This window comes from Cebus imitator, unplaced genomic scaffold, assembly GCF_001604975.1.
Source record: "Cebus imitator isolate Cc_AM_T3 unplaced genomic scaffold, Cebus_imitator-1.0 Scaffold5, whole genome shotgun sequence".
NCBI classification, from domain to species: domain Eukaryota; kingdom Metazoa; phylum Chordata; class Mammalia; order Primates; family Cebidae; genus Cebus; species Cebus imitator.
In genome coordinates this window covers 169,003-194,158 of record NW_016107320.1, presented here as the reverse complement: position 1 = coordinate 194,158, position 25,156 = coordinate 169,003, and the positions used below count along the sequence as shown (strand labels likewise).

General features: G+C 37.6%; 1 protein-coding gene across 1 annotated transcript in view; it reads left to right on the top strand.

The window, feature by feature from the left end:
• The first annotated feature begins 675 nt into the window (after positions 1–675).
• The window catches only part of TUSC3 (tumor suppressor candidate 3), a 191,968-nt gene continuing 167,487 nt past the window's right edge, over positions 676–25,156 (top strand). The window contains exon 1 of the mRNA XM_017535448.2: positions 676–1,156. Within this exon, the coding sequence (XP_017390937.1) occupies positions 1,019–1,156 (138 nt within the window). The 5' untranslated portion in view covers positions 676–1,018. The remainder of the gene's footprint in view (positions 1,157–25,156) is intronic.

Sequence of the window (25,156 nt, the reverse complement as noted above, 5' to 3'; positions counted from 1 at the left end):
CTGTCTGTCTCCTGGGGTGGAGTGCAGTGGCGCGATCTCAACTCACTGCAACTTCCTCCTCCAGGGTTCAAGTCATTCTCTTGCCTTAGTCTCCTGAGTAGCTGGAACTACAGGTGCGCCACCATGCCCGGCTAATTTTTGCATTTTTAATAGAGAGTTTCACCATATTGGCCAGGCTGTTCTCAAACTCCTGACCTCAGGTCATCCACCTGCTTCAGCCTCCCCAAGTGTTGGGATTACAGGCGTGAGCCATCACTCCCAGCCTGCCATGATTCTTAAAATATTTACAGAATAGAAATTGAAGTAACCCTATTGTTTTTGTATTAAAAGCAGCTAGTACAGTGCTCTGCACTTATGCACTCCATGGATGCTGAAGGAATCACTGAAGATTCTAGGCTGCGCCTCAGGCCTTTCATTTGGGGCTGGAAGGAACAGCTGTGAAGTTTGAGGCGGCTTCTGTGCATCAGGGGGCTCTGGAGTAAGCCAGGGCTCTGAAGGAGAAGAGCTGTGTTCCTAATAATGTCCCAGTGAGAATGGAGATTGCTGGGGACCGCAGGGACCAGGTTCTCATTCCCCAAAGCTCCCCTTCATCATCCAAGAAGGCACTCAGGTCTGTGTAAGGCCCCAGGTACAGTGCTGGACTACCTAGTAAAGGTTCAGTAGCAGGACGGCCTCAGATTGAGGTCCCAGGGCCAAAGGAACGCCCCTCTCCCCAGCGCGGGTTGGGGGAAGGCAGGTCCGGGAGTGAGCGCACGCCGCGCCCTCGGAGCCTCGTTCCCTCGCCACGCCCACTTCCTGCCCCCATCCCGCGCCTTTCCAGGTCCTCTCCCGGTGAACCGGATGCTCTGTCAGTCTCCTCTTCAGCGTCCTCGGCCGCGGCCCGGGTCGCTCTCAAAGCCACTGCCACCCCCGAGAGCCCAGCCAGGGGGCTCCCGGAGGCTGGCGGGGCGGGCGTGGTGCGCTGTAGGAGCTGGGCGCGCACGGCTACCGGGCGTGGAGGAGACACTGCCCTGCCACTATGGGGGCCCGGGGCGCTCCTTCACGCCGCAGGCAAGCGGGGCGGCGGCTGCGGTATCTGCCCACCGGGAGCTTTCCCTTCCTTCTCCTGCTGCTACTCCTCTGCATCCAGCTTGGGGGAGGACAGAAGAAAAAGGAGGTAGAATGGATCCACTTGGCCTTCCCCGTGGGCGGGGGCGGGCCGGGGTGGGCCGCGTTGCCAGGCAGCCCCGCCGCGTTGCTAGGCAGCCTGGCCGCCGGCGTGGGCGATGGCGGCAGTGGGGCGAGAGGCGCGTGGGTGGGAGGCCCTGGGGCGTTTCCGGGACGTGGAGTTAGCGGGGTCCTGACTTGAAACACGACAGCAAAGCGTGCGCTTGGCTCTGGTTCTGAGCACCTCACACCTTTCAGACCCAGGCGCTTTTTATCCTCAGCTGGAGGCCCAGCTTAGAGCAGTTGTGTCACTAAAAGGGGTGTGTTGGATGTGAAACATCCTTTAGAAGTATTTATAAGCCTGCAGGAAGTGTTTGTTCCTTATTTTCTTACTCTGCTCCCTTTGTTATCCATTTCAGGAACCCACAGAACCTGTCGAGAATGTTTTAAGTTATTCTGTATGTTTATTTTTCTTTATATTGAACTCAGTGTATACTTGTGAGAGTAATCTTACATTATTTTGTGCAAGTACAATAGAACATACTGAGTGTGTTTTAAGTTACTGTATTTTTATGTTGAACTCAGTGTATACTTGTGAGAATAATCTGACATATTTTATGCAGATTTGTTTTTGAAGTTTATTCAACCTGATTTCAATATTTATCCACCGTTAACTTTGACAAGGGTGAAATTTGAAGCGACTGGTTGTATTTAAAGCACTTGTAGTGTGTGTTTGTAAATTCCAATTATCCATCATGGATAGTTTATCAGCTTCAGCAAAAATAGTTCATTTCGGGAATGCGACTAAGGTTTCTCATTGTGGACCATTTTGGTAAGAGTGCTCTGCTTATATAATTGAAGATAGTTTTTCTTGGTGAAGTTGTACACCTCCACAGGGCTCAAAATCTGAATTGGGTTTAAGATATTAACAAAATTTTAATAGCTGGGTAGAGACAGTGAAAAATAGCCTTATATGCAGAGTAATTCTGATTCCCTTTCTCTTTATTCTTTGTCTGAAACAATTATTGTGTGTTCATTATTAACTAATGTACTTGTCTTTAGCTGTTAAATTTTAACATTGAAGTAGGCCATATGAAATTATTGGTGAAGTTCTAAGAGATTTAGAGAACCACCGTTAAATTGAAGTTGTATTTACAAATACAAATTAATGATATATTTTTTAGCACTTGGTATTTGTATACCATATTCCAAAAATTTTAGATTTAGTAGTTCATGAGAAAGGTGGAAGAGTGAAGAAAAAGTAGTTTTTGCGGATTACCAAAGCAAAAGGCCATATAAGATGAAGTCCGTGAAAATTGTGATGTTTTATCTCCTATGAAGGTCACTAGGGCCACACTAACTTTCAGTTGAAGATTGTGAACCCCACAGTATTTAAGACAGGTTTCAATCAGTTTAAGAAGTCCCCCCGCCCCCCCTCCATGGTTAAGGATGCACTAGTGACACAGCGCCCAGAGGTCCTGATGGCAGGTGCCCAAGGTGGTCAGGGTACAGCAGGCTTTTATAGATTTTAGAGAAACATAATACATTGATCAGTACATGTAAGGTCTACATTGGAAGGGTGGTACAACCCAAAGGGGAAGGGGCTTCCAGGTCATAAGTAGATTTAAATATTTTCTGATTGGCAGTTGGTTGAAAGAATTGTTATTATTAGAAAGGAATGCCTGGGTTACCATAGGGGTTTTATTAGCCAGATGAAGCCTCCAGGTGGCAGGCTTAAGAGATAATAGATTGTAAATGTTTCTTATCAGATTTAAGGTCTGTGTTGATGTTAATGCTGGTTGGCTTTTCCTGAATTCCAAAAGAAGAAGGGTTTAATGGCATGTCTGGTTCACTTTCCCCATCATGGCTGGAAGTGTTTTTTCAGGTTTGCTTTCGAATGCCCTTGGTGGAGAACAGGAGCCCTTTCAGATGGTTGGGGCAGAGGTTGGGGGTGCTTAGATTTTTGTTTTTGGTTTCCAAGGGAAAAAAAAAAGTCTAAAATGTATACATGTTTACAGCATCTGAGTATCTCCAATGATAAGATGACTTTAATATGTGAAAACGTTTGTTGATTTAGTATAATTCAATCTAATTTACAGTAACATCTGTTTCTATTAAAATATTTTCATAAAATATATTTTTTAAAATGAAAAATCAGTGAGAACATTGTTGAGGATTAAAAAAGGTTTTCTTGGAAAATTAGTTTTATTTCTCCAAAGCAGCAGCACATGATTCCAATATATGACAGTTATTACAGTGTATATGTGTTTTACTTAAGGAAAAGAAGAGCAAAATAAGAACTTAAATAGTTGATGTTTTCAAGACTATACTTTCAGGGATCATTTCTATAGTTTTAAATAGTTGATGTTTTGATACTTAATAAGCATATGTATCTCTGAAATATAGGTCATTCCGTATCTGGTACTCGCTCAGTTCACAAACTGTGATGCCTTCAATATTGGAAGGGAAGCACTCTATATTGCAAACAATGAAAAGTGGTTGGTCACCAGTGTGGTATTTTGCTAATGACAGCCCAGGGTTGTTGTGACAGTATGTGGTCACTTTCTCTCTTGCTGACTTTAAAACCTGATGCCTGTTATAAGATTTGACACTGTTGAACCAGAAAGTCTAGCAGTTGAAACTTAATTTACTATTAATACAATAAATATTATTGACATATGTACCAGAGTAGTTGATTTAGCATGAATCGTGTTTTTCTTCCTTTTAGGGAAGCCAAATTGAAGTCTTAAGTTGAGGCTGGAATCAGGAATGGACATTAGTAGCTTTAAAGGAAGTAATATTTCATAGTTATGACAGTAATACCACCGTGTATTTTTAAGTTAGATAGATGGTCGAGTTACAACTCAAAGTCTCTAATTGTGGACATCAGGCATATGACAGACTGATGAAATTTAGTTGGCTTGTTTTAAAATCTAAATATACTTACATCTCAGGTATTGTGTATACATGTGTGTAACATATATGTATATAATATGTAAAATAATTATACATATAATTATTATATGTATAAATAAATATGTGTATAAATAAATATGTATAAATATACATAAAATAATATGTATATTATAGGTATATAAAGACTATAAAATGCTTAGTGCAATGCCTATAACATAACACATGGTCACTAAGTGGTAGCTATTACTACGTTTCCTCATTTATTTATTTATTTATTTATTTTGAGACTGAGTTTTGCTATTGTCGTGCAGGCTGTAGTGCAGTGGTGCAATCTGGGCTCACTGCAACCTCCGCCTCGCAGGTTCAAGTAATTCTTCTGCCTCAGCTTCCTAAGTAGCTGGGATTACAGGTGTGCACTACCATGCCCAGCTAATTTTTGTATTTAGAGTAGGGACGTGGTTTCACGATATTGGCCAGGCTGGTCTCACCTGCCTGGCCAATGTTGTGAAACTGTCTCTTCCATATTGACCTGACCTAATGATCCACCCGCCTTGGCCTCTCAAAGTGCTGGGATTACAGACGTAAACCACCACACCCACCCTGTATTCCTCATTTAAATGAAAGCATTAGTGTAATGAGATTCTGAAATGTGGTAAGATTATTTTAAATTGATTTTTTTTTTTTGCTAAATAAATTAACTTTATAATAATAAATTATATGATCTCTGGAATAGTCTTTTAGTTATTATGAAGCACTGAGAATTCCAAATTCTCTTACGTTGTTTGAAATTTTCCCAGAGGAGATTTTGTGTCATAGAAAAATTGGTGATATCCATGGATTTCTCTCTCTCTCTCTCTCTCTCTGTGTGTGTGTGTGTGTGTATGTGTATGATGTATGTGCGTTGTGTTTATACACATACACATATGCTTCTTCATGAAGACATTTTCATTAAAAATAATGTTTCATTATATGCTGTATTTGAGAATGTAGTTGAGAGAGTTAAATGAATAGGCAAAGAAGATTGGAGATTTTTATAGTCTGTTTTCTTAATTACATTTAATATAGTCATTAAAAACTAATTTTTGAATCCTTACTGATGTTAAGTGATTTGAGTTTCTGGGAGACTTTGGCTTCTTAGTATCGTTCATTTGTATATCTAGTGCATCTTATGTTTCTTCTATTTTGACAGTTTCTGTCTTACATCATTAACACTTAAACAGTTAATCAGCTTCATTTAGAATTGTTTTAATTTATAATGACCTCTTCTGATAATGTGAAAAGAGCTCCAATTCTTTAATTATTTCCAGTAAACTTACTGAGTTTGCCATTATCAAAAGCAGCTGTTATAATTTATCTGCAAAGAATATGAGTAGCTAATAGGCTATGATATATAGGTAATAATGAATATGCAACATGAAAAATTGAACAGCTCATAAATATTTACTAAGTCATAATTAAATTGTTTGACTAAATGAAACATATTTCAATTGACTTTGACATAACTTCTGCATGTCATTAATGTTTTTAAGTATCTTTTACATTGAGATGTATGTTATCCAGTTAGTCTTCATGGAACAACTGTGAAATGGAGAATTTACTATCTTAGCAAATGACATGAGGGGAGAGGACAGAGGTAAGCAATGGATGTTGCCTTTAAGCAAAGAACTTAAGCGGAAAAAAACATTTGCATTCAAAACACAAGAAATGCAGAGTAGTTATACACTGATATGTATGCGTATATGCACTGAAGATACAGGTGCAGGCAGTTTTTCACTTAGGTTAGATTATATGTATGACCACTCCTTGAAGCGTGCTCGGAAATAGCCAAAGCTGCTTGTCAGGAATGCCACAGTGTCTTGGATGATGGCAGAAGATGTGGGATTCTTGTGTCACAGATGAAGGATAGTTTATTACAGCAATAAAATTAACAGTGTACCAGCATTTGTACTGGTTCCTTGAGCTTCAGTTCACAGTGAGCAACTTGAAGAGGGCTAGGTGATATCCACTTATATATTGAATTTACTGCAGGAGAGAAACCTTGTATTTAAGAAACCAAGGTTTTATAAATGGGCAGTAAGCTGCTTTGACCTCTTCCCTAAAGGGAGACTTTATCTTAATTAAACTAGAAATAAACACCCATTTTTTGGAATCAGGACTCTGCCTTCTTTACTATGTGCTATACAAATATCCTTGAAAAGATGATCTAGAAAAAGTCAGTCAGCCCCTCGACCTAGCAAGTTATGTTAGAAACCCATGAGGAATTGTCTGTCTGCATAAGAGATAGGAACTTTGTCAGAAGAGAACATAATCAGGATATTTTTCTCCATATACACCACAAGCATGTTTAGTCCCATATGTGTGCCCTGTTCCACACATAAGGCACAGAGAAAGGGAAAGAGTGGAAACAAAACTTGAGCTACAGAGTAATCAGTTTTTAACCTTTTGTTGCATTCACTTTTTCATTCTCTCTCTCTGTAGCCCTAAATATTCATTGGTTTTAGATGTGAGTGTGATCTGTTATGCCTGTGACTGATGTGAATTATTTCATTGATCTTCAGGGTTTATTTGGCATATCAGACTATCTCAGGATTACTCCTGTCCATAAGAATCCCTCCATGAGAATCATGCTAATCTCACCAGAATAGAAAATTATCTTTTGGTTAAGTGTACTGTATTCTCCAGCTGGAAAACAGGTACATGAACAAAAGTTTGTTATATGACAGTGTGTGTATGCACCGATTTGCATGTATGTATGTGTATAACAAATGGATGTTTCTCCTGGTCTCTGTCCAGTCTTGATTTCTATCTGTTGGGCAAGATTTCTGCAGCTTCTTACACTGAACGTATCTGAAAGGGAACTCTTGATCCTTCCTTCTGCCCATCTGGCCCATCTGTTTTCTTATTGCCATTAACAGTACTATTTTATGGAAAACAATTTTTAACATTCTGGAACATCATTTTTTATCTAATCACCTGCCAGTATAATAGATCTTTGTAGTTCTTATCCTGTATTTTGCAGATAGTACACAAGGATGCTGGCGTCACATAATTTCTTGGGGAGTTGTACATGGACTTTCTATTTTACAAAAAATATAATTACTATTATGCATAGATATGTAAGACATATATAAGTAGATTGAATATTAAAGCTTTAAAAACATTGAGAAGAATAATTTTTTCTTTTGGGAGACAGTTTTGCTCTTGTTGCGCAGGCTAGAGTGCAATGGTGCGATCCCAGCCCACCCTACCCTCTGCCTCCTGGCTTCAAGCGATTCTCCTGCCTCAACCTCACTAGTAGCTGTGATTACAGGCATGTACCACCATGCCTGGATAGTTTTGTATTTTTAACAGAGATGGGGTTTCTCCATGTTGGTCAGGCTGGTCTTGTACTCCCAACCTCAGGTGATTTGCCCACCTCAGCCTCCCAAAGTGCTGGGATTACAGGTGTGAGCTACCTCGCCAGGCTCAGAAGAATAATGTTTTCATGGTCATTGGTATCTGACTGTCTGCCTGCCTGCCTGCCTGCCTCCCTGTTGACCCTTCTCTATTTCTGTTTACTGTTGGAACAAGGTCAACAGTAACTTGTGTTACTGTTTTGAAATCTGGTATAAAAATCTTAAGATTGAGTGGCATCCTATCGTCATTTAATGAAATGAAAGAAGTTAAAAATAGAATGAACTGGGTATTTATTGTTATTAAAATTTTGGTTAATCATGTAAAGATACCTACCAAGTTTGATATTTGTAGGTGAAAAATAAATTTTCTTTCTCCTTCTTGTTGCCATGAGAACTCAAGTACCTATAATGTAATGGAAAGGGCACTTTAGTATAGGTTAAATAAGTTGTGGCATTGATTTATTTAATAATAATAGTTGTTATTTTAGAAGTATAAATTTAGAGATGGCATAATATTGTTGTCATTGTAATTTGACTCAACTTTTGGAAATATTTTTGTACAGGGTTTTCTTCTGCTTGGAAACAGCAAACTATTGGCAAGTTAGTTTCTAGTTTTACAGTAAAACCAAAGGTACCAAATTGGTCATAAATTGTGAAATCTTTTTGCTGTTCATATTAAATATTAAACTGAATGAGATACCTTAGTATAACTTATTGAATCTAATAAACTTGGTAGTTGATAATAAGGCTTAAATTATATCAGGAAAATAAAAATAAAACAAGAAGACAGGATGCTACGCTTTTCACTTAGGTTATTGTCATAGATTGAATGTTTATGTTCCCACAAAATTTATAGGTTGAAATCCTAACTTTCATTGAGAAAGTATTAGGAGGTGGGGCCTTTCATAAGTGATTAGGTCCTGAGGTTGGAGCCCTGGTGAATTAGATTAGTGCTTTTGTAAAAGGGACCCCAGAGAGCTCTTTGGTCCTCATTCCACCAAGTAAGGATGTAGTGGTGACAAGATGGCAATCTGTAGTCCAGAAGGGAGCTTTCCCCACAACCCGATCATGCTGGAACTCTGATCTTGGACTTCCAGCACTCAGAACTGTGAGAAGTAAATTTCAGTTGCCCCCTAGTTTATGGTAATTTGTTATATTAGCCCGAAAGAAATAAGACAATTACATATAATTTTCATAATATCTTGGCATGATGGTTGTTAAAACTGTTTGTCTTACTTTTGCCTTTGCTAGCAGTAGTTTGGTTTGGTTTAAGATTTGGGAGAAGCTGGGACACTTGCCAGCCCCAAGCAGTAATTTGTATTAGTTAAAGATCATCATTATTTCCACATCTTGCAAATTATTGTTTTAGAAGTCAGCATATGATACAGTTGTACACAGCATTGGGAAAGTTTCCCTCTTTACGGAGGACACACATGGAAGGGAAATTTTCTCATGCTGTCTTTGGATTGTGTGTATGAGAATGTGATGGTTGGGTTGCTGAAACCATCTTAATATCTGGAAAATACCAGCCTGAGGGCAAAAACCAGCATAGGAAAATGGGAAAATCTGGGTACTTGATGACGTGTCTTAGCCTTGTAATTGCTCTCTCAACTCCCTGCTTTGTGAGTTAATAACCTTTCTTATTGTTTAGGACATTTCAAATTGGATTTCTGATATTTTGTATCTAAAAGCATTCTCCTAAGGGAGGTCTTGTTGAATTAAGTGTTTTGCCCATGATTTTTACTCCCAGATTTACCCACAATTTTACTCCAGAATTCTCCTACACTATGTTTTAATAACTAACTATATGACCCTAATTGTCAATTAGATATTAAATATCAGTAGGAGGCTGTTGAGGCACATATAGCCCTTCCTGATCCTTAAATCTCAGTGATCGATGTTAAAAAAAAATCTGTGTGTGTTTGGAAGTGAATTTCCCATGTGCTCCTTTTATTGAAATAACAGTTTTTATTGAGTGAATTGAAGCTCTGTGTTAAATAATGTATGAATCAAAAGATTGTAGGAAAAAGATGGGAAATAAATTTAATATGTACTTTAAAATCTCTTAGTCCAAGGAAAGAGTGGAAGAATAATTTATACCTCAGATATACAATGTGTTTTCTTTATGAATGCTTTTTAAAGTAATTTCTGTTTTTGTGTGTGCATATAATAGATTGGTGGGTGGTTTCATTTTAAAGATATACAAAATGAAATATAAAGAGACATTTAACTTTTATTTTTAAAAGATTATATTTTAATAATATTCTTTTGGTTAGCATTTGAGTTAAGATTAAGGTAAAGGAAATGGGACTGGCTGTAAGGAGGAGAGAATGCTGATTGGTCCATGGTTTTTAGAATTTTCATTGGGAATAAAAGTGTTTTTTATACTCATAGAAGTTGAGTGGTTGTGCTGTTTCCTACCATTGTTTCCTGTACATTTTTCCTCTTGGAGCATTTATGAGGCAGAAGTGTGGCTAAATCAAGGTTGAATACTACCATAATGGCTCTTAATTCATCTTGGCTTTCCATTAACAGACACGAGTCACACGCTTTGATGTTGGAGCATAGTGTAAATCGTAAGAGAATAGTAACTATAGAATGTAATTTAAAAAATACTGCATTATAGAATATTAGAGCAGGAAAGTCAGGTTTTGGGCTAAATAACAACTGGGACTAAAAACAAGGTTTCCTGATATTTGAATTTATGTTATCATATTCTCATGTCCCATTATCAAGAATTTATTTCGTCAAGGTCTTGCCTTCCTACCCTGCCCGCGTCCCCTGTCCTTTTATCACTTTCATATTGCTTCATTAATATCATGATTCTTTCCTCTTTTGTAGCTGATCTTTTTTAAATTTTTTTTTTTAAAGACAGAATGTCACTCTGTCACCCGGGCGGGAGTGCAGTGGCATGATCTCAGCTCACTGCAACCTCCACCTCCTGGGTTCAAGTGATTCTCATCTCTCAGCCTCCTGAGTAGCTGCGATTACAAGCATGCACCACCACACTTGGCTAATTTTTGTGCTTTGAGGAGTAGAGATGGGATTTCACCATGTTGGCCATGCCGGTCTCAAATTCCAGACCTCAGGTGATCTGTCTGCCGCAGCCTCCTAAGTACTGGGATTACAGGGGTGAAATAAAATAGTAACTTACAAAGTGTTAAGGACTTTATAAAAGTTCTAGAAAACGAGTTGTGAGTTCTAGTTCCTTCGATTTAAACTCTGTGTTCTTGGGAAAATTACTTAACTAGAGCAACAGTTTTCATCAAATGTAAAATGAGAGGGTTGAACCAGAGCAGGATTTCTGAACCTGGTAAACACAGGAAAAGTTTTAAATTAGTTCTCTGAAATTACATATGTTTTTCCTTTATGGAATGAATGCATTTTTTCTGGCATGTCTGTAATTTGTATTAGATTCTAAAAAAGGCTAGAAACTACTAGAGTAGATTTTTTTAGATTTTAAGATCATATAAAATATATTAGAATGATTTATGGTAGTTTCTCTACACATAAAAGCAATTTTTATGTCTTAGAAGTTGACTCATGGTAAAAGTCCTGCTTTGATTTGATTACAACTTCCTTATCATAAAGAAGCCTAAATAACATTAATTTTCAACAATTTAATTGAGTTATATGATCCGTAGGGAATAACCAAAACTAATTGTCGCTGAGCTTTTTAAGTTCTTTTATTTGACTATCAAATAGCAATTAAATTTGCACTCTCATTTTTGCCTGTTTCAAATACTTAATCTACAAAGCCATAAATTAAATCAGTAAGTTACTTTCGTACATTGTTGTAGTTTTCAAAGAACTTAATTGGTGTTATAACCACAGTAACCCATGATAGACAACTTAAGACGTTATTTGTCTAAGTACAGTCTTTACTCCTGGTGTCTTGTGTGCAAGATATATGCTACAAGAGTAAGAAAGAAAATATTTTGCAAGCTTTTAAAAAGGAATGGGAGGGCACTGGCTGTATTACTTCCCTTTTCTATCTCTTCTCCTTGAAAAGTTACTTCTGTTAAGTTGAGTTAGCCTTATAGCATTTCTCTACACAGTTCATAATCTTCGTATTTGGATTTTCACAGGGTTCCATCATGACACAGTAAATAGATGATCCCAAGGAACTTTATACTGTGTTTTACTGATTTCTTACTAAATAGAAACTTCTTGAGCTTAGGAACTTCTTTGATTTGATGTCTCTGCCATTATAATTATGGCAGAAGCCTAAAGTGGACTAGCCTTTTGTGTTTGATTGCTGTTTGTCTGGCTGTTGGGTTCTTAAGTATGTTGTAAATGTTTTTCATATCATGTACCTTTTGATGATTTTAAATAGAAATATTGATGTAAGCAGTACAAAATATATTTGAGTATCTTCATCCTAAAATATGGCACATGTTACTGGACAAAGTGTCAAGTTATTGAAGTTTCTCCAAAATGTGATCATTTTTTTTTTTTCAGCAAATATTTGTTGGTGAATACTACGTGTTATTTAGGTACTGTGCTGGATTTTGAAGGTAGAGTGATGAATAAGACAGCCATTATCCCTGATATATCCTACTGCTTATAGCTTGGTGGGATATTCACACAGAAAATCAGACAGTTATAAGGTAATATGAAAAGTGAATAAACTGGGAAATAATGGGGGCTATACTATCACATTAGGGTGAGCTGAAAATGAAAGAGAATCATAGGAAATAGTGAAGAGGGCAAGTGCTCTGGGCCAAGGAAAACAGCACTGGCAAGGTCGAGTAGTATGAAAAAACACAGCAAATTCAGAGAACTTAAAGTTTAATATGGCTAAGTTTAGAATACACAGGGTGAGGAAATAATTGTTTGAGGCCAGAGTGGAAGTGAGGGTCAAATCTTGAATGAAATAACCAAGTGAGTTAGAAGGAAACGTGCCAGGCTCTGAGTCCCGAATTAAGAGTCCTTTTATTAGCGGTGACTGAGAGACGGCCAATGCTCAAAGTTCTCTCGGCTCTGAGGAAGGGAATTGATTTCCCTTTATACCTTGATTTAGGTAGGGGAGGGGGAGCCTAGCTGAAGCGGAATTTTATAGAAGCAGAACAGGCAAGTTAGCTAGTAACCAGAGGGGGAAGATGTTCCCAGGATTGTTGGTTGCTAAGGGTATTTCCCAACAATCACCAAGGGGGGTTCAAAGAGAGTTATACACAATAGCAGGTGTGCTTGCCAAGCAGGATGCAGTTAGACTGGTTATATGGTAGGATAAGCATAGAGTCAGTGTGGCCCAGTTATGCACCCAAAGGGGCTGCGGTAGGGAAGGGGAAGCTAGGTTGGAGTTTACAGCTAAGATGGAGTCAATGATGCTAGCCCAGGGTAGGTTCTTACATGAAGGCTCTTTTAAGCCATGTTAAGGAATCTGGATCTGAACGTGATCCTGAAATCAGTGGGGAGAGTTGAAGGGAATGACAAGTGAGGTTAGTATTTAGAATGATGGCTTTGGCTATGCTGTGGAGAATAGCTTAGGTGGGGATGCAAAACTGGAGAAGAGGCTTCTGTAGATGTCAAAGTGAGAGGTAATGATGAACTTGAAATTGGTTGTGGCAGTGAGAAAGAAGAAAAATACTTGGATTTCAGAGATGTTTTGGAGCCACACTAGACAGTACTTGATAAGTGGTTGTGTTTGGAATGAGAGCAAAGGAGACAAGGATGATCACTACATTTCTTGATAAAAGGAAAATTCTATTTATTGAAATAGGAAACAGGAGAAGAAAGATTTTGGAAGGAAGATAACATGTTCACATTTGAGAATGTGTGAGATGTCTGTGTGAAATCTAAACTGAGATGTTTGAGAAGCAGTAGAACATATGGAGATGAAGCTTGATCTGGGCTGAAGTAAAATAAACTTGAAAATCATTAGCTTAAATGAGAATTGAATTCATGGTGGTAGATAAAAATCACCCAGCCAGAGCGTGTACAGCAAAAATAGAGGGGCCAATGCAAACCCCTTAAGGTTATTTCAGAGTGCTGCAAAGGGGATGCTTGGAAAAGATCCTTGTTCTTTGTTGCTGGAGGAGCTAGGAGGAAACCCAGCATAATTTTGAATGTCACAGGAGAAGAATGTTACAAGGAGAGGTCAACAGTGATAAGTGGTGACTGCTGAGAGGTTAAATAAAAACTGAACAGTCCTTTGGATTTAGCAAGAACAGTTTCACTACAATGTTAGAGTGAAAACTAGAATGTAGTAGGTTAATGAGTAGGTTGTGAGGAAATGGAGACAGCCAACATTTCTCAGACCATTTGCTGTGAATGGGAAGAGAGAGTTACGTGGCAGTAGCTGGAGAAGAAGCTGAAATGAAAATAAAGAATGTAATGGCATGTGACTGAGGAGGTAGGAGGAAGGAGTGTGAATTGGAGAACACTGATAGGATTAGCCCTATATGGGAATGTGGTAGATTTTAGGGTTGCTGGTAGATACTTGTTTTTTTTTTTTTTTTTTTTTTTTCCCCATACATATGGTGGTAGGCCATTCATTCTGCCATAACAAAATACCATCAAGTGGGGAGTGTATACACAAAAGAACTTTATTTCTTCCCAGTTCTGGGGACTGGGAAGTCCAAGATCAAGGTGACTTCAGATTGGTGTCTGGTGAGGCCCACTTTCTCAGAGATGGCCCCTTCTCAATCTGTCTTCACATGATTGAAGGGACAAACAAGCTCCCTTGGACCTAATTTATAAGGGCACTAATCCCATTCCTGAGGGCTCATGTTTTTGTCATTCTCCCCAAAGGCGCACCTTCCTCATATCATCACATTGGTGATTAGGTTTCAACATATGAATTTTTGGGGAATACAAACGTTCAGACCATTGCAGGTCGGGTTTAACTTTCCTATTATGTTGAACTCAGCATGGCCATGTGACTTACTTTAGCCAGTGAAATGCAAGGAGATGTGTGTCATTGCTAGGCAGAAGTTTGCATGCTTTGCTCTATTCTCTTTTCTTGTGTCACACTGACTGGGAGTGTTTGAGATGGTAGATGCTTTATCAGCCTGGGTCCCTGAGTGACTAGGGTGAGCAGTCTCCCTGACAACGCACAATGGAGAAATATACTTTTATTTATTTATTTTTAAATGTTGAGATTTGGAGCTCTTAGTGCATTATAGTCTAACCTATTTGTATTGTTTCAAGGACTATTGACTTTTACATTTTATTATAATTTTAAATTGCTACTGTGAGAATAGGTAAATTGACTCAGAAAGCAATGAAACACTGCCAAATCATGTAAAAGGCCATTAGTTTGGGGTTTTGGCAAAAAGATTAAAGGAACACACACTATAGATATAGAGGATGTAAGGAATTAGTTGTGAATCTTATGTAAAAAAAATTTACATAAGATTTCTTGATTAGGGGATAGTACTGCAGTCTTTTTTTTTTTTTTTTTTTTTTTTTTGAGATAGGGTCTCACCCTGACACCCAGGCTGGAGTGTATTGGTGTGGTCTTGGCTAACTGCAACCTGTGTCTCCTGGGCTCATGTGCCACTACACTCAGCTATTTTTTTTTTTTTTTTTTTTTTAAAGACATGGTCTTGCTCTGTTGCCCAGGCTGGAGTGCAGTGGTGGAGCATTGCAGCTTACTGCAGCCTTGACCTCCTGGGCTCAAGTGATCCTCCCATCTCAGCTTCCCAAGTAGCTGGGATTACAGGCACATGCCACCATGCCTACCTAATTTTTTTTGTATTGTAGAGATGAGGTCTCCCTATATTGTCCAGATGGCTTTGAACTCCTGAGCTCAAGTGAGCCTCCTACCTTGGCCTCCCGAAGTGCTGGGATTACAGTATTACAGTCTTAAAATGAGAAATTGTTAGGCAGTTAATGGTAACCCTCATTTCCCTCATGTTTTACTTTGAAGGTCTCAGAACAATTTCCTGATGTAATGACATTTTTATGAATCAGGTAAACATTTTCATGTTTATAATATTTCATAATTGTTGGAATATTGCATCTATCTAAAGAATCTTGTAGAAATTTAGCAATATTTGATTATTTTAAGTAGCCTTTTGTTTAGAAGTACCAACTTGAGCTGAATTTCCTATAGACTCTTTCAGCTGTGAGTCATTTTATGAAATAGAAGCCACTGTTGATTTATAATAATTTATAGTTCTCCGATAAAAATAAATCAATAATGTAAGGTTTTTGTATATAAATGATCAAAACCATTAGCAAATAGAGATAAGAATTTTTAAGTAAGCCTTCATATCTAAGATGGGAAAAACATCAGCAATAAGATCAACGATGCAGCAGTCTAGCTTCAGAGATTTTGGAGATAAAAACTTCACAGCATTTTCTTATAACCTAGAGGGGTATCACTATACAATTACTGCATGAGATTAAGTACTGTAGTGATTTACCAACACTGTTATCTTATGGTTTTCTTCTGAGTTATTTGTGGATTGTATATAAGATAACTTGTTCTAAAAAAATCTTATCTTTTAGTGTGGCGTAGCTAATAAAACCACTTTGCAATTTATCTTTCCATCCCTCTTATCTCCTCTCCCTTAAGGTGAAATAATCCACTTTAAGCATTAAGAAATAGGATATAAAGTGCAAGGGTGGTTTGTGGGTATATTAGTTTTATATTGATGCATAAAGTATTGCCACATTTTAGTGGCTTTTAATAACACCCATTTCTAATCTCCTAGTTTCTAGATGTCTGAAGTCTGGATATGGTGTACATAGCTAGGTTCTCTCTCTCTCTTAAGGGTCTTAGGAGGCTAAAATTAAAGTGAGGTCAGGTTGCATTCTCATCTGGATCTCTGGGTCCCTTCCTCGACTCATTCAAGTTCTGGGCAGAATTCAGCTTTTTGTAGTTGTGGGAAAGAGTTTCTTGTTTTCTTACTGCTTGTGTTGCTCTTCTCGGCCAACACCAGGTTCCAGCCATGTAGTACCATTTATAGGCAGCTCACAGCATGGTTGTTTGCTTTCTTCCAGGTGAGTAGCATCCCTTCAGTGATACTTATTTTAAAATGTTCATCTGATTAGGTGAGGCTAATCCAGGTTAATTTCTCATTTAAATAACTCAAAGCTAATAGATTAGGGACCTTATGTTTGCAAGTATTTTCCATATAAGGTAACATAATTATGGGGGTGCTATTCTGCTACTTCACAGATCTTGTCCATACCCAAGGGGAGGCAGTTATACGTGTATGGGTTATTGGAGATTATTTTATTTCTGACTACTAAAGTGGACAAGCTTGCACTTTTAGACTTTATGTAGTTTTAAATGATGGCTTATAAAATCAACAAACAGGCATGATAGACAGTGTGTAGGACAGTGTTATTTAATATGCAACATTTACCAATGACTGTAAAATTAAAGTGATAACTGTATGTCAGGCTTCAGTCACGGATATAGGACCACAAGAAGATGAGTCTCTCTCTCCATCTCTGTTGATTTATTACAGGGACTTCATGCAATGATGTGAACCGGTTAGGTTGTCTCTGAAAGTCTACTGTTTGTATGATCATGTTGGAGATTGTTGTCTGAGGGCAGGCAGTTGGGAAGGAAGATTGCTATAATGTAGGGAAGATCAAGAACAAGCTAGTGGTTGAGTGTGGTAGCTTATGCCTGTAATCCCAGTACTTTGGGATGCTGAGGCGAGTGGATCACGAGGTCAGGAGTTCAAGACCAGCCTGACCAAGATGGTGAAACACTGTCTCTACTAAAAATACTATAATGGCCGGGCACGGTGGCTCATGCGTGTAATCCCAGCATTTTGGGAGGCCAAGGCAGGCAGATCACGAGGTCAAGAGACTGAGACCGTTCTGGCAAACATAGTGAAACCCTGTCTCTACTAAAATATAAAAAAAAAAAATTAGCTGGGCCTGGTGGCGCAAGTCTGTAGTCCCAGCTACTCGGGAAGCTGAGGCAAGAGAATTGCTTGAACCCGGGAGGTGGAAGTTGCAGTGAGCCGAGATCGCGCCACTGCACTCCAGCCTGGCGACACAGCGAGATTCTGTGTCAAAACAAAACAAAACAAAACAAAACAAAACAAAACAAAACAAAACAGTAATTACCCGGGTGCAGTGGCAGGTGCCTGTATTTCCAGCTACTCGGGAGGCTGAGGCAGGGGAATCACCTGAACTCAGGTGGCAAAGGTTGCAGTGAGCTGAGATTGCACCCGTGCGCTCGAGCCTGGGTGACAGAGACTCCATCTCAAAAAAAACAAAAAAACAACAAACAAAAATCCCCCCCCCCCAACAAAACAAAACAAAACAAGCTGGAACCTACAAGAGTGGATTGAAATCATCCTCAAAATAGTTTTAAAGCTCATAATTCTTAAATTGCATGGTACTGAGAAAATAGTTATTCACCAAAGTAAGTAGTTGTAAATAAGAATTATTTCAAGTAGTTCACTTATTTTATAGTCTCAAGATACCTATTAAACTGGTCCAGAAGTTTGGAAGATTGGTAGACATTTTCTTTTTCATGGGGATATAAACAGTTAAAATCCAAAATTAACAAATTTTCATTGAGTCTGAAATGGTCGTTTGGTGGGGCATACTATTAAAACACATTTACCTATATTAAATGCTTTATAGGAATGTTTCCTTCTCCCTCTCCATTACAGAATAAACCGTTCTTCTTTCTGATGAAGTTTCAAAATTTTTAGGAAGTGTCTTTTAAAGTATTCATTCAGATTTTTTCTTTTTTTTTTTTTAAATTTTTGTGGCTGGTACCTCAGATATCATTAGAAACCTCATAATGGGGAAGGAATTTTTGAATCGAGGTTATTAATATTATGGAGAATAGTATAAGATAATAAGTTTGGGCAGCCCTGTTGTTTTTGTGTTAACATTTCTTTATCAGCTAAAATAAAAAAAGATAAATGATTTTTTGTCTCATTTGAAATATTCATATAAAAATCTTAACTTCATCCAGCTGCCAACAGAATAGCATTATAAAAAAGTAAATTATGGAATCCATTATCTACCATATTATCACTAAGTCTGAAGAATGTAGAATATAAAGATAATGCCTTAATAAAATTGACAATTTATATACTATTATCCTCTACTGTTTTGAAAGATACATACATCTTTTTAATACCCGCTTTTGTTTGTGAGTATGCATTATCTATGTGAACACAAATGTCAACAGCTTTAGAGCTACTTCTTATGTCATTTTCCTTCTGTGGCTTTTATTCTTTTATCAGATTTTATAATATTTCTTTTATATTCATGGATGGTATACCAGAGGTGTTTACTGTATCACTTTTCTCTTCTTCACAGACACAAGCTAGATGACATTTCCCAGTGTCCCCAGTTTAGATAGGACAGTATGACAGAGTTGTAGGCAATGGAGTGTAAACAGAAGTGATCTGTGTCATCTGCAGCTTGACCCATGAAGATTTCTCCATGCTTGTGCTGGATTATCCACTCCCACCCTGTTCTAAGGACTCGTCTTCTTTGCGTCATAAACTTCCCTGTGTGATTCTGTGTTAGTGTATCCCTGAGATGTGGAAGATACAAGAGAAGGAGAGAGGCCATTGATGTTTTTTTTTTCTTTTTTGAGATGGAGTTTCACTTTTGTTGCCCAGGCTGGAGTGCAATGGTGTGATCTCGGTGCATCGCACCCTGCGCCTCCTGGGTTCCAGCAATTATTCTGTGATTCACCTGCCTCAGCCTCACGAGTAGCTGGGATTACGGCATGTGCCACCATATCCAGCTCATTATTATTTTTTTTTTAGTAGCAATGGGATTTCTCCATGTTGGACAGGCTGGTCTCGAACTCCCGACCTCAGGTGATCCACCCGCCTTGGCCTCCCAAAGCCGTGGAATTACAGGCATGAACCACCGCACCAGGCTGAGGCCACTGATCTTTACAGAGAGCTGAAGCAGATTCATGGGCACATAGGAGGTTTGAAGCATTTTTCAGGGAAGTCCAGGATAAGCACTGTATTAATTTTATATTGTTGCTGCAGGAAATTACACAAATTTAGAGGCTTAAAACAACAGCCATATATTATCTTATAGTTCTGGAGATGGCATGTCAAAGTCAGTCTCAGTGGGCTAAAGTGGAAGTGTTTACAGGTCTGTTCCCTGCTGAAACAGCTGAGGGGAGAGAGCACTCTTTTTTTTTTTTTTTTTTCTTTTGCAGCCTCTAGAGGCTGCCTGCATTCCTCATGATTATCGTTTCCTACTTGACATCATTCCAGTCTGTGACTTCCATTCCCACATCTGAAAACCTGACTGTCATTCTCTTTCCTTCCTCTTATGGAGACCCTTATTATTTTGTATCCATCTGGGTCATATAGGATAATCTCTTCCCACTTCAGGATCTTTTGTTTAATTACATCTTGTATCAGGTAAGGTAACACATACCCAGTTTCTTGGAATTAAGACATGGACATCTTTGGTGGGGTGGGGGAAGTCCCACTTTTCAGAATACCACAACTACCTGCTTAGCTATTGCAGACCAGGATAGTTGGTGGAAGCTTTCAAGAAATTCAAGCCCTCTAGGTGAGCTTTTGAGAAATCATCTGCTTTGGAGCTATAGATGGAGATTATATCTGTTTTCTTTAACTTTGTTTCTTTTGTCCTTCCCCAGTGGTGTTCTAAGCTTCCTCTGATTCTCTCTATTAAATACCCTCATGCTTGGAACATATGCAATGGTTTCTGTTTGCCTGACTGAACTCTGATACAAAGCTCTTTCCCTATAACTAGGGTGAGAAGTAAAGAGGGACCGGGAAAGCCATGTATTGCAGATGGCAGAGCAGCCATCAGCCTAGGCGTGGATGACTGTGCGGTACAGTCTTCTCGCTGTCTGAATTCAGCTCTGGACTGTTACATGGATGTAACCCACTAAAATTTGGGTGTCTGTCTGGTACTATAAAACTTTCTATAGTTTAATTCATTCTTGCTAATAATGATGGCTTAATTGAAAAGAAAACAACAAAACAAATTTCATCCTTTACTGTGTAGACACACCTGATTTAGAGTAGTACATTTTCTTTGTATTTGCATCTATGAATATATTGTTTAGGAAAACAGACCAGTAACATTTGCATCCATCATTTGTTAACCACTCAGCCCCAAAACTAACTTATTGGTATGCATTCTCAATGTTTTCTCTAGACAGCATTATCAGAAGATGCTACAGTTTGCATATTTAGATCAGTGATTCATGTCATATATTTTTTGAAATGACTAGACTAAAACATAGAATTCAGAAGCCGTTCTTTAATAGTAGCTCCCTTTTATATGAGATGCGGCAGTTTTATTGCCAGTGTATGTTCATCATCAGCTTTATTTATTAATGTTTTCCTGGAGCTCAGAAACAGATTTTAGTGGTTGGTGTTTTGAAGAAAACAACTTTAAATCCCTTCATTACTCCTCATAGGATTATTTTAAAAAGGTGCTATTGTTACCATTTTAAGATGAGGGGACCTAACTAAGTACAAATGTTTTTGTTCCATGGTAACGCAGCTGCTGAGGGAAAGAGCTGGACCACAACAACTGATCATCTGGCTCTAAGTTTACCACTTTTATCATCATATATTCCTCAGAGGAAGTATATGTGCTTGTTTATCTGTCTTCACAGAAGACATTTATTCCCTTTTTTTTTTTTTTCTTTTTTTATGACAGGGTCTTGCTCTCTTGCTCAGACTACACTGGCACAATCAACAGCCATAACCAACCTCCTGGGCTCAAGCAGTCCTCCCACCTTAGCCTCCTGAGTAGCTGGGATTACAGGCACGTGTTACCATGCCTGGCTAATTTCAGTATGTCACCATGCCTGGCTAATTTATGTGTGCATGTGTGATTGGATTTTTTTTTTTTTTTTTTTTTTTTTTGGTAGAGAGTGGATTTTACCATGTTGCCCAGGCTACTCTTAAATTCCTAGGATCCAGCGATCCTTCTGTTTCAGCCTCCCAAACCATTGGGATTACAGGCGTGCCTCGCTAACACATAGTCTTAAAAGTTGTAACCCATGTCTTATTTTGGTCTTGAGTTAGTGATGACCACCGGGAGGGGATTTTATTGCATGTACTCTTGGCTAAGACAATGGCAAATTGGGAATCTGTAACAAATTCTAGTCATAGCTCTTTTAACTCTTAACTCAGTGATCTTGGTTAAGCCACCATATCTTTCTGGGTCACAGTACTTTCAGCAGTTAGAATTAGACTTGAGCCAGATCAAAGATGCTTTGAACTTTAACATATGATCATTCCTTTTAAGGAAGGAACTGAAAAACACTTCAAGGCAGTAGTGGAAGCTTTATTTTCAGAACACTGAGGTTAATATGTTTTCAATTAAAAAAAAGTTCTTCCTAACTTACTGTTTCTTTACTTAACCACCAAGCATTAGGCAGTCTTGGTTCTATCACAGTAATTTGAAAAGTTCTCCTATCAAATACTAGCATAAGGTCCTTTACATTATATATCTTCAGATCACCTTGGAACCTTGCCCAGAGTAGATACTTACTTGTTTAATGTAGCAAACATTATCAAGTACTTAAGATTCCTCTTAAATAGTACTTGGAAAGAGGCCAGTTTATGATTTTAGTTAAAATGATGAACAGTATTTCATAATGGTAAAAAAAAAAAAAAAAAGGCTTTGGAATTCTCTATGTGGAAACTAAATCAAAATTATGAAAATTTGTTTAATCATATCCTTAAAATTCAGCTTTTAATTACAAGTAGTCATGATTTGTTAGAATGAAGAAAGAATAAGTTCTGCTATTTCTTGGTGTGATTTTTCTCAATGAAATTATATGATGGCATGATAGGATATCTTCAGTTACTGTTTAACTTTTGGACGATGATTCTAGAGGTCATTTCTGTAAAAATATTTTCAATTTTACCAGGGCTTCTTTGACTTCTTTGATAGTCTGTCATTCGTATTTGAAGTAATATTATCATCCTTGTTGACTTTTATTTTCTCTTTTCAAATGTTAAGTATTATAATCTTGACAGGTCTTCATTTGTCAATGGCTTTGCGTATAAACATGAGTAACTCTCTTGCATCACTTTTTAAATATCAACTTGATGAAATCCTTTGTCATAGATAAGATTGCAGTCAAATATGAGAGTGACCAAAAAATAATGTGACATGATGGGTTGGGATAGATGCTAGGGTGAAATGAGGATGGATGTCTACATGGGGACTACTTTTGTAAGTGGTTGGAATATAACAAATGGTTTTTGCCTCTCTACGAAATTTTGTGGTTTTTATGTGCACATGTTGAATACTTAGCTAAGGAGTATCTCCTGTGACATATGCCAGACTAAAAAGCACTAAAAAATTACTAGGATGAATGCCATGTTTGCATTTGGGTTGCTGGTAATGAAAGACACATTGAGTAAGGTGTGGTACCCCTTATTTTTGTCCTCTGTAAGCCTCCATTCCTTTTTCTCCCCTTTGTTTTCATCTTAACAACCCCTTTTTTAATGGCCACATAGGTAAGCATATTATCAGGCAAGGCTACACATATTACTCACTCCTCTTGCCATCATGATTGGGACAAGGTTGGGAAAGTGACTAGAGCCATCCCCTGAGATTTGTCCCAATGGAACTAGCAGAACGATTGCCTTGTTAATTGGTTTATGAAATTGGAAGGATGTGCTTTTAGTTTGCGTATCACTTCTGGCATGAAAAACTCTGTTGTGCAGAAGTTAAGCAAAAACACAAAGAGAAGTGGTATTCATTTTTTCAGTCAATATTTAAGCACTAACTCTGTGCTAGTCTTTGTTCTGGGTGCAATCACAATGCAGAAATAAACAAATGTATAAAAAATGTTGCCCTTGTAGAGCTTTTATGGTGAGAGGGAGTACTGATAATACCAGTTAAGTTCTTGTATCTGGTCATCCCTGAAACCAAATTTATCTCCATACTTCCTTATTATATGAACTTAGAAAGTCCATTTTGCTTAAACTAGATTGAATTAGGCTTATGTCATTTCTAATTGTTTTGATAAATGTGAAAGACATTTGCAACTTCTTTCAGCTTTCCTTAGGAAAATAATACAGAATTAAAAAATATATAAATTCTTTTTTTTTTTTTTTTTTTTTTTGGAGTTTTTTTTTTTTTTTTTTTTTTTTTTTTTTTTTTTTTTTTTTTTTTTTTTTTTTTTTTTTTTTGGTGGAGTCTTGCTTTATCACCTAGGCTGGAGTGCAGTGGTGGAATCTCTTCACTGTAACCTCCACCTCCCAGGTTCAAGTGATTTTCCTGCCTCAGCCTCCCAAGTAGCTGAGATTAAGGTGCCTGCCACCTCACATGGCTAATTTTTGTAAAAAATATGTAAATTCTTATTGCTGTATTTGTGTAAAACTGTCATTTATTTTCACTTTTTTCCATTTTTGGTACTTGGAGATTACATTATCCTTTATTTTTTTCTTCATATTTAATTCTAGGCTTTAACCTCATGATTTTCTGGCAAGGCACATTGGTTGACCACTTTCTTTAGTCATTCAGGAGGATGTAACTATTTGTTTAATAGTTGCCAAGTAGACTTGATTTACACTAGATAGTTTTGGTGTCATTATTGTGTTACTTGTTATATCTTAAATGATCAAATGTTAAAAATTATAAAAAGTCAACAGTTTCTTTTATTACTATATAATTAAGAGTACCATGTGAAACGTTTATTTATAGTCTTATAATTGTTGAAATGTCTTTGTCCCATCTGCTTCTACATTTGGTATAGCAAGTACTGTAAGATAGATAAGCTGCTCAATTCTTTTAGTCATTCTTCTGTTGTGCTGTTCTGCCTCTATTTATGTAGGTTTTCTTGCTACTTGCGGGAAAATACATGGGCAGTTTATTTTCATTGAACATATATACTCCATAAATTTAGATGAGTTGAGGTGAGAATCAGTTTCCTTATGAATTTGAGATAACAAATTATAGCATCATAGTAATGAAACTACATTATATACACACACAAAGTTTATTTAAGTTGTCTCAGAATATACGTGTATTTATCCTGACATCTGTACCAGGGCAAAGTTAATAGCTTATAGCCAGAAGGAGCCAGGTACTTAGAAGGAGCCTGACTATATAATTTATCATTCAAACCAGGACCCGTGGGAGAGAAATAAGGTGCAATTAATAATTTTGCTGAGATAATAGGAGTAAACTGGGACTGTCCCTGGGCTAACGGGGACATCTGGTTACCTTAGTTAGAGGTAGGGTAGAAGGATTTTAAAATGGATACAAAGTGTTTAATGCGTTTTTGTTGATTAGAATAATTTTTAGGAATCTCAGTTGAAAATTTTTCTTGTCTGTTTCTATTCAGATACCATGTTACACTCTTGTGTTTGATTTGTAATCCATTTAGTGTGGACCAAGTTTAACATGTTGCTTTGGTTGCTTTAGTGCTGCTTATTTCTCTAATTTTTAAATTCAGCTTTTAAAATTTTGTCATACTATTTGTCACTTCATCACTAAAAGGCAATTCATTTTCTTTAAAAATAAATAGGTTTATTTGTATCCATTATAAATAGTGAATTTGGGATCCTATATACAAAGTATTGATGGAAAAATTTGTTCAAATAGAACCTTCAGGTTTATAAAAGATTCCCCTATTATCATTATTGTTTATAGCTTGTCCATAGCATTATAAATTCTTGGCTACTTTCTCATTGTAGGGAAGTTCTGATTTTGCATGTCATGTGTCATCTGTATAGAATGATTTATTTCACAAACCACTCCACATCTTTTTTCCAGTGTTAAAG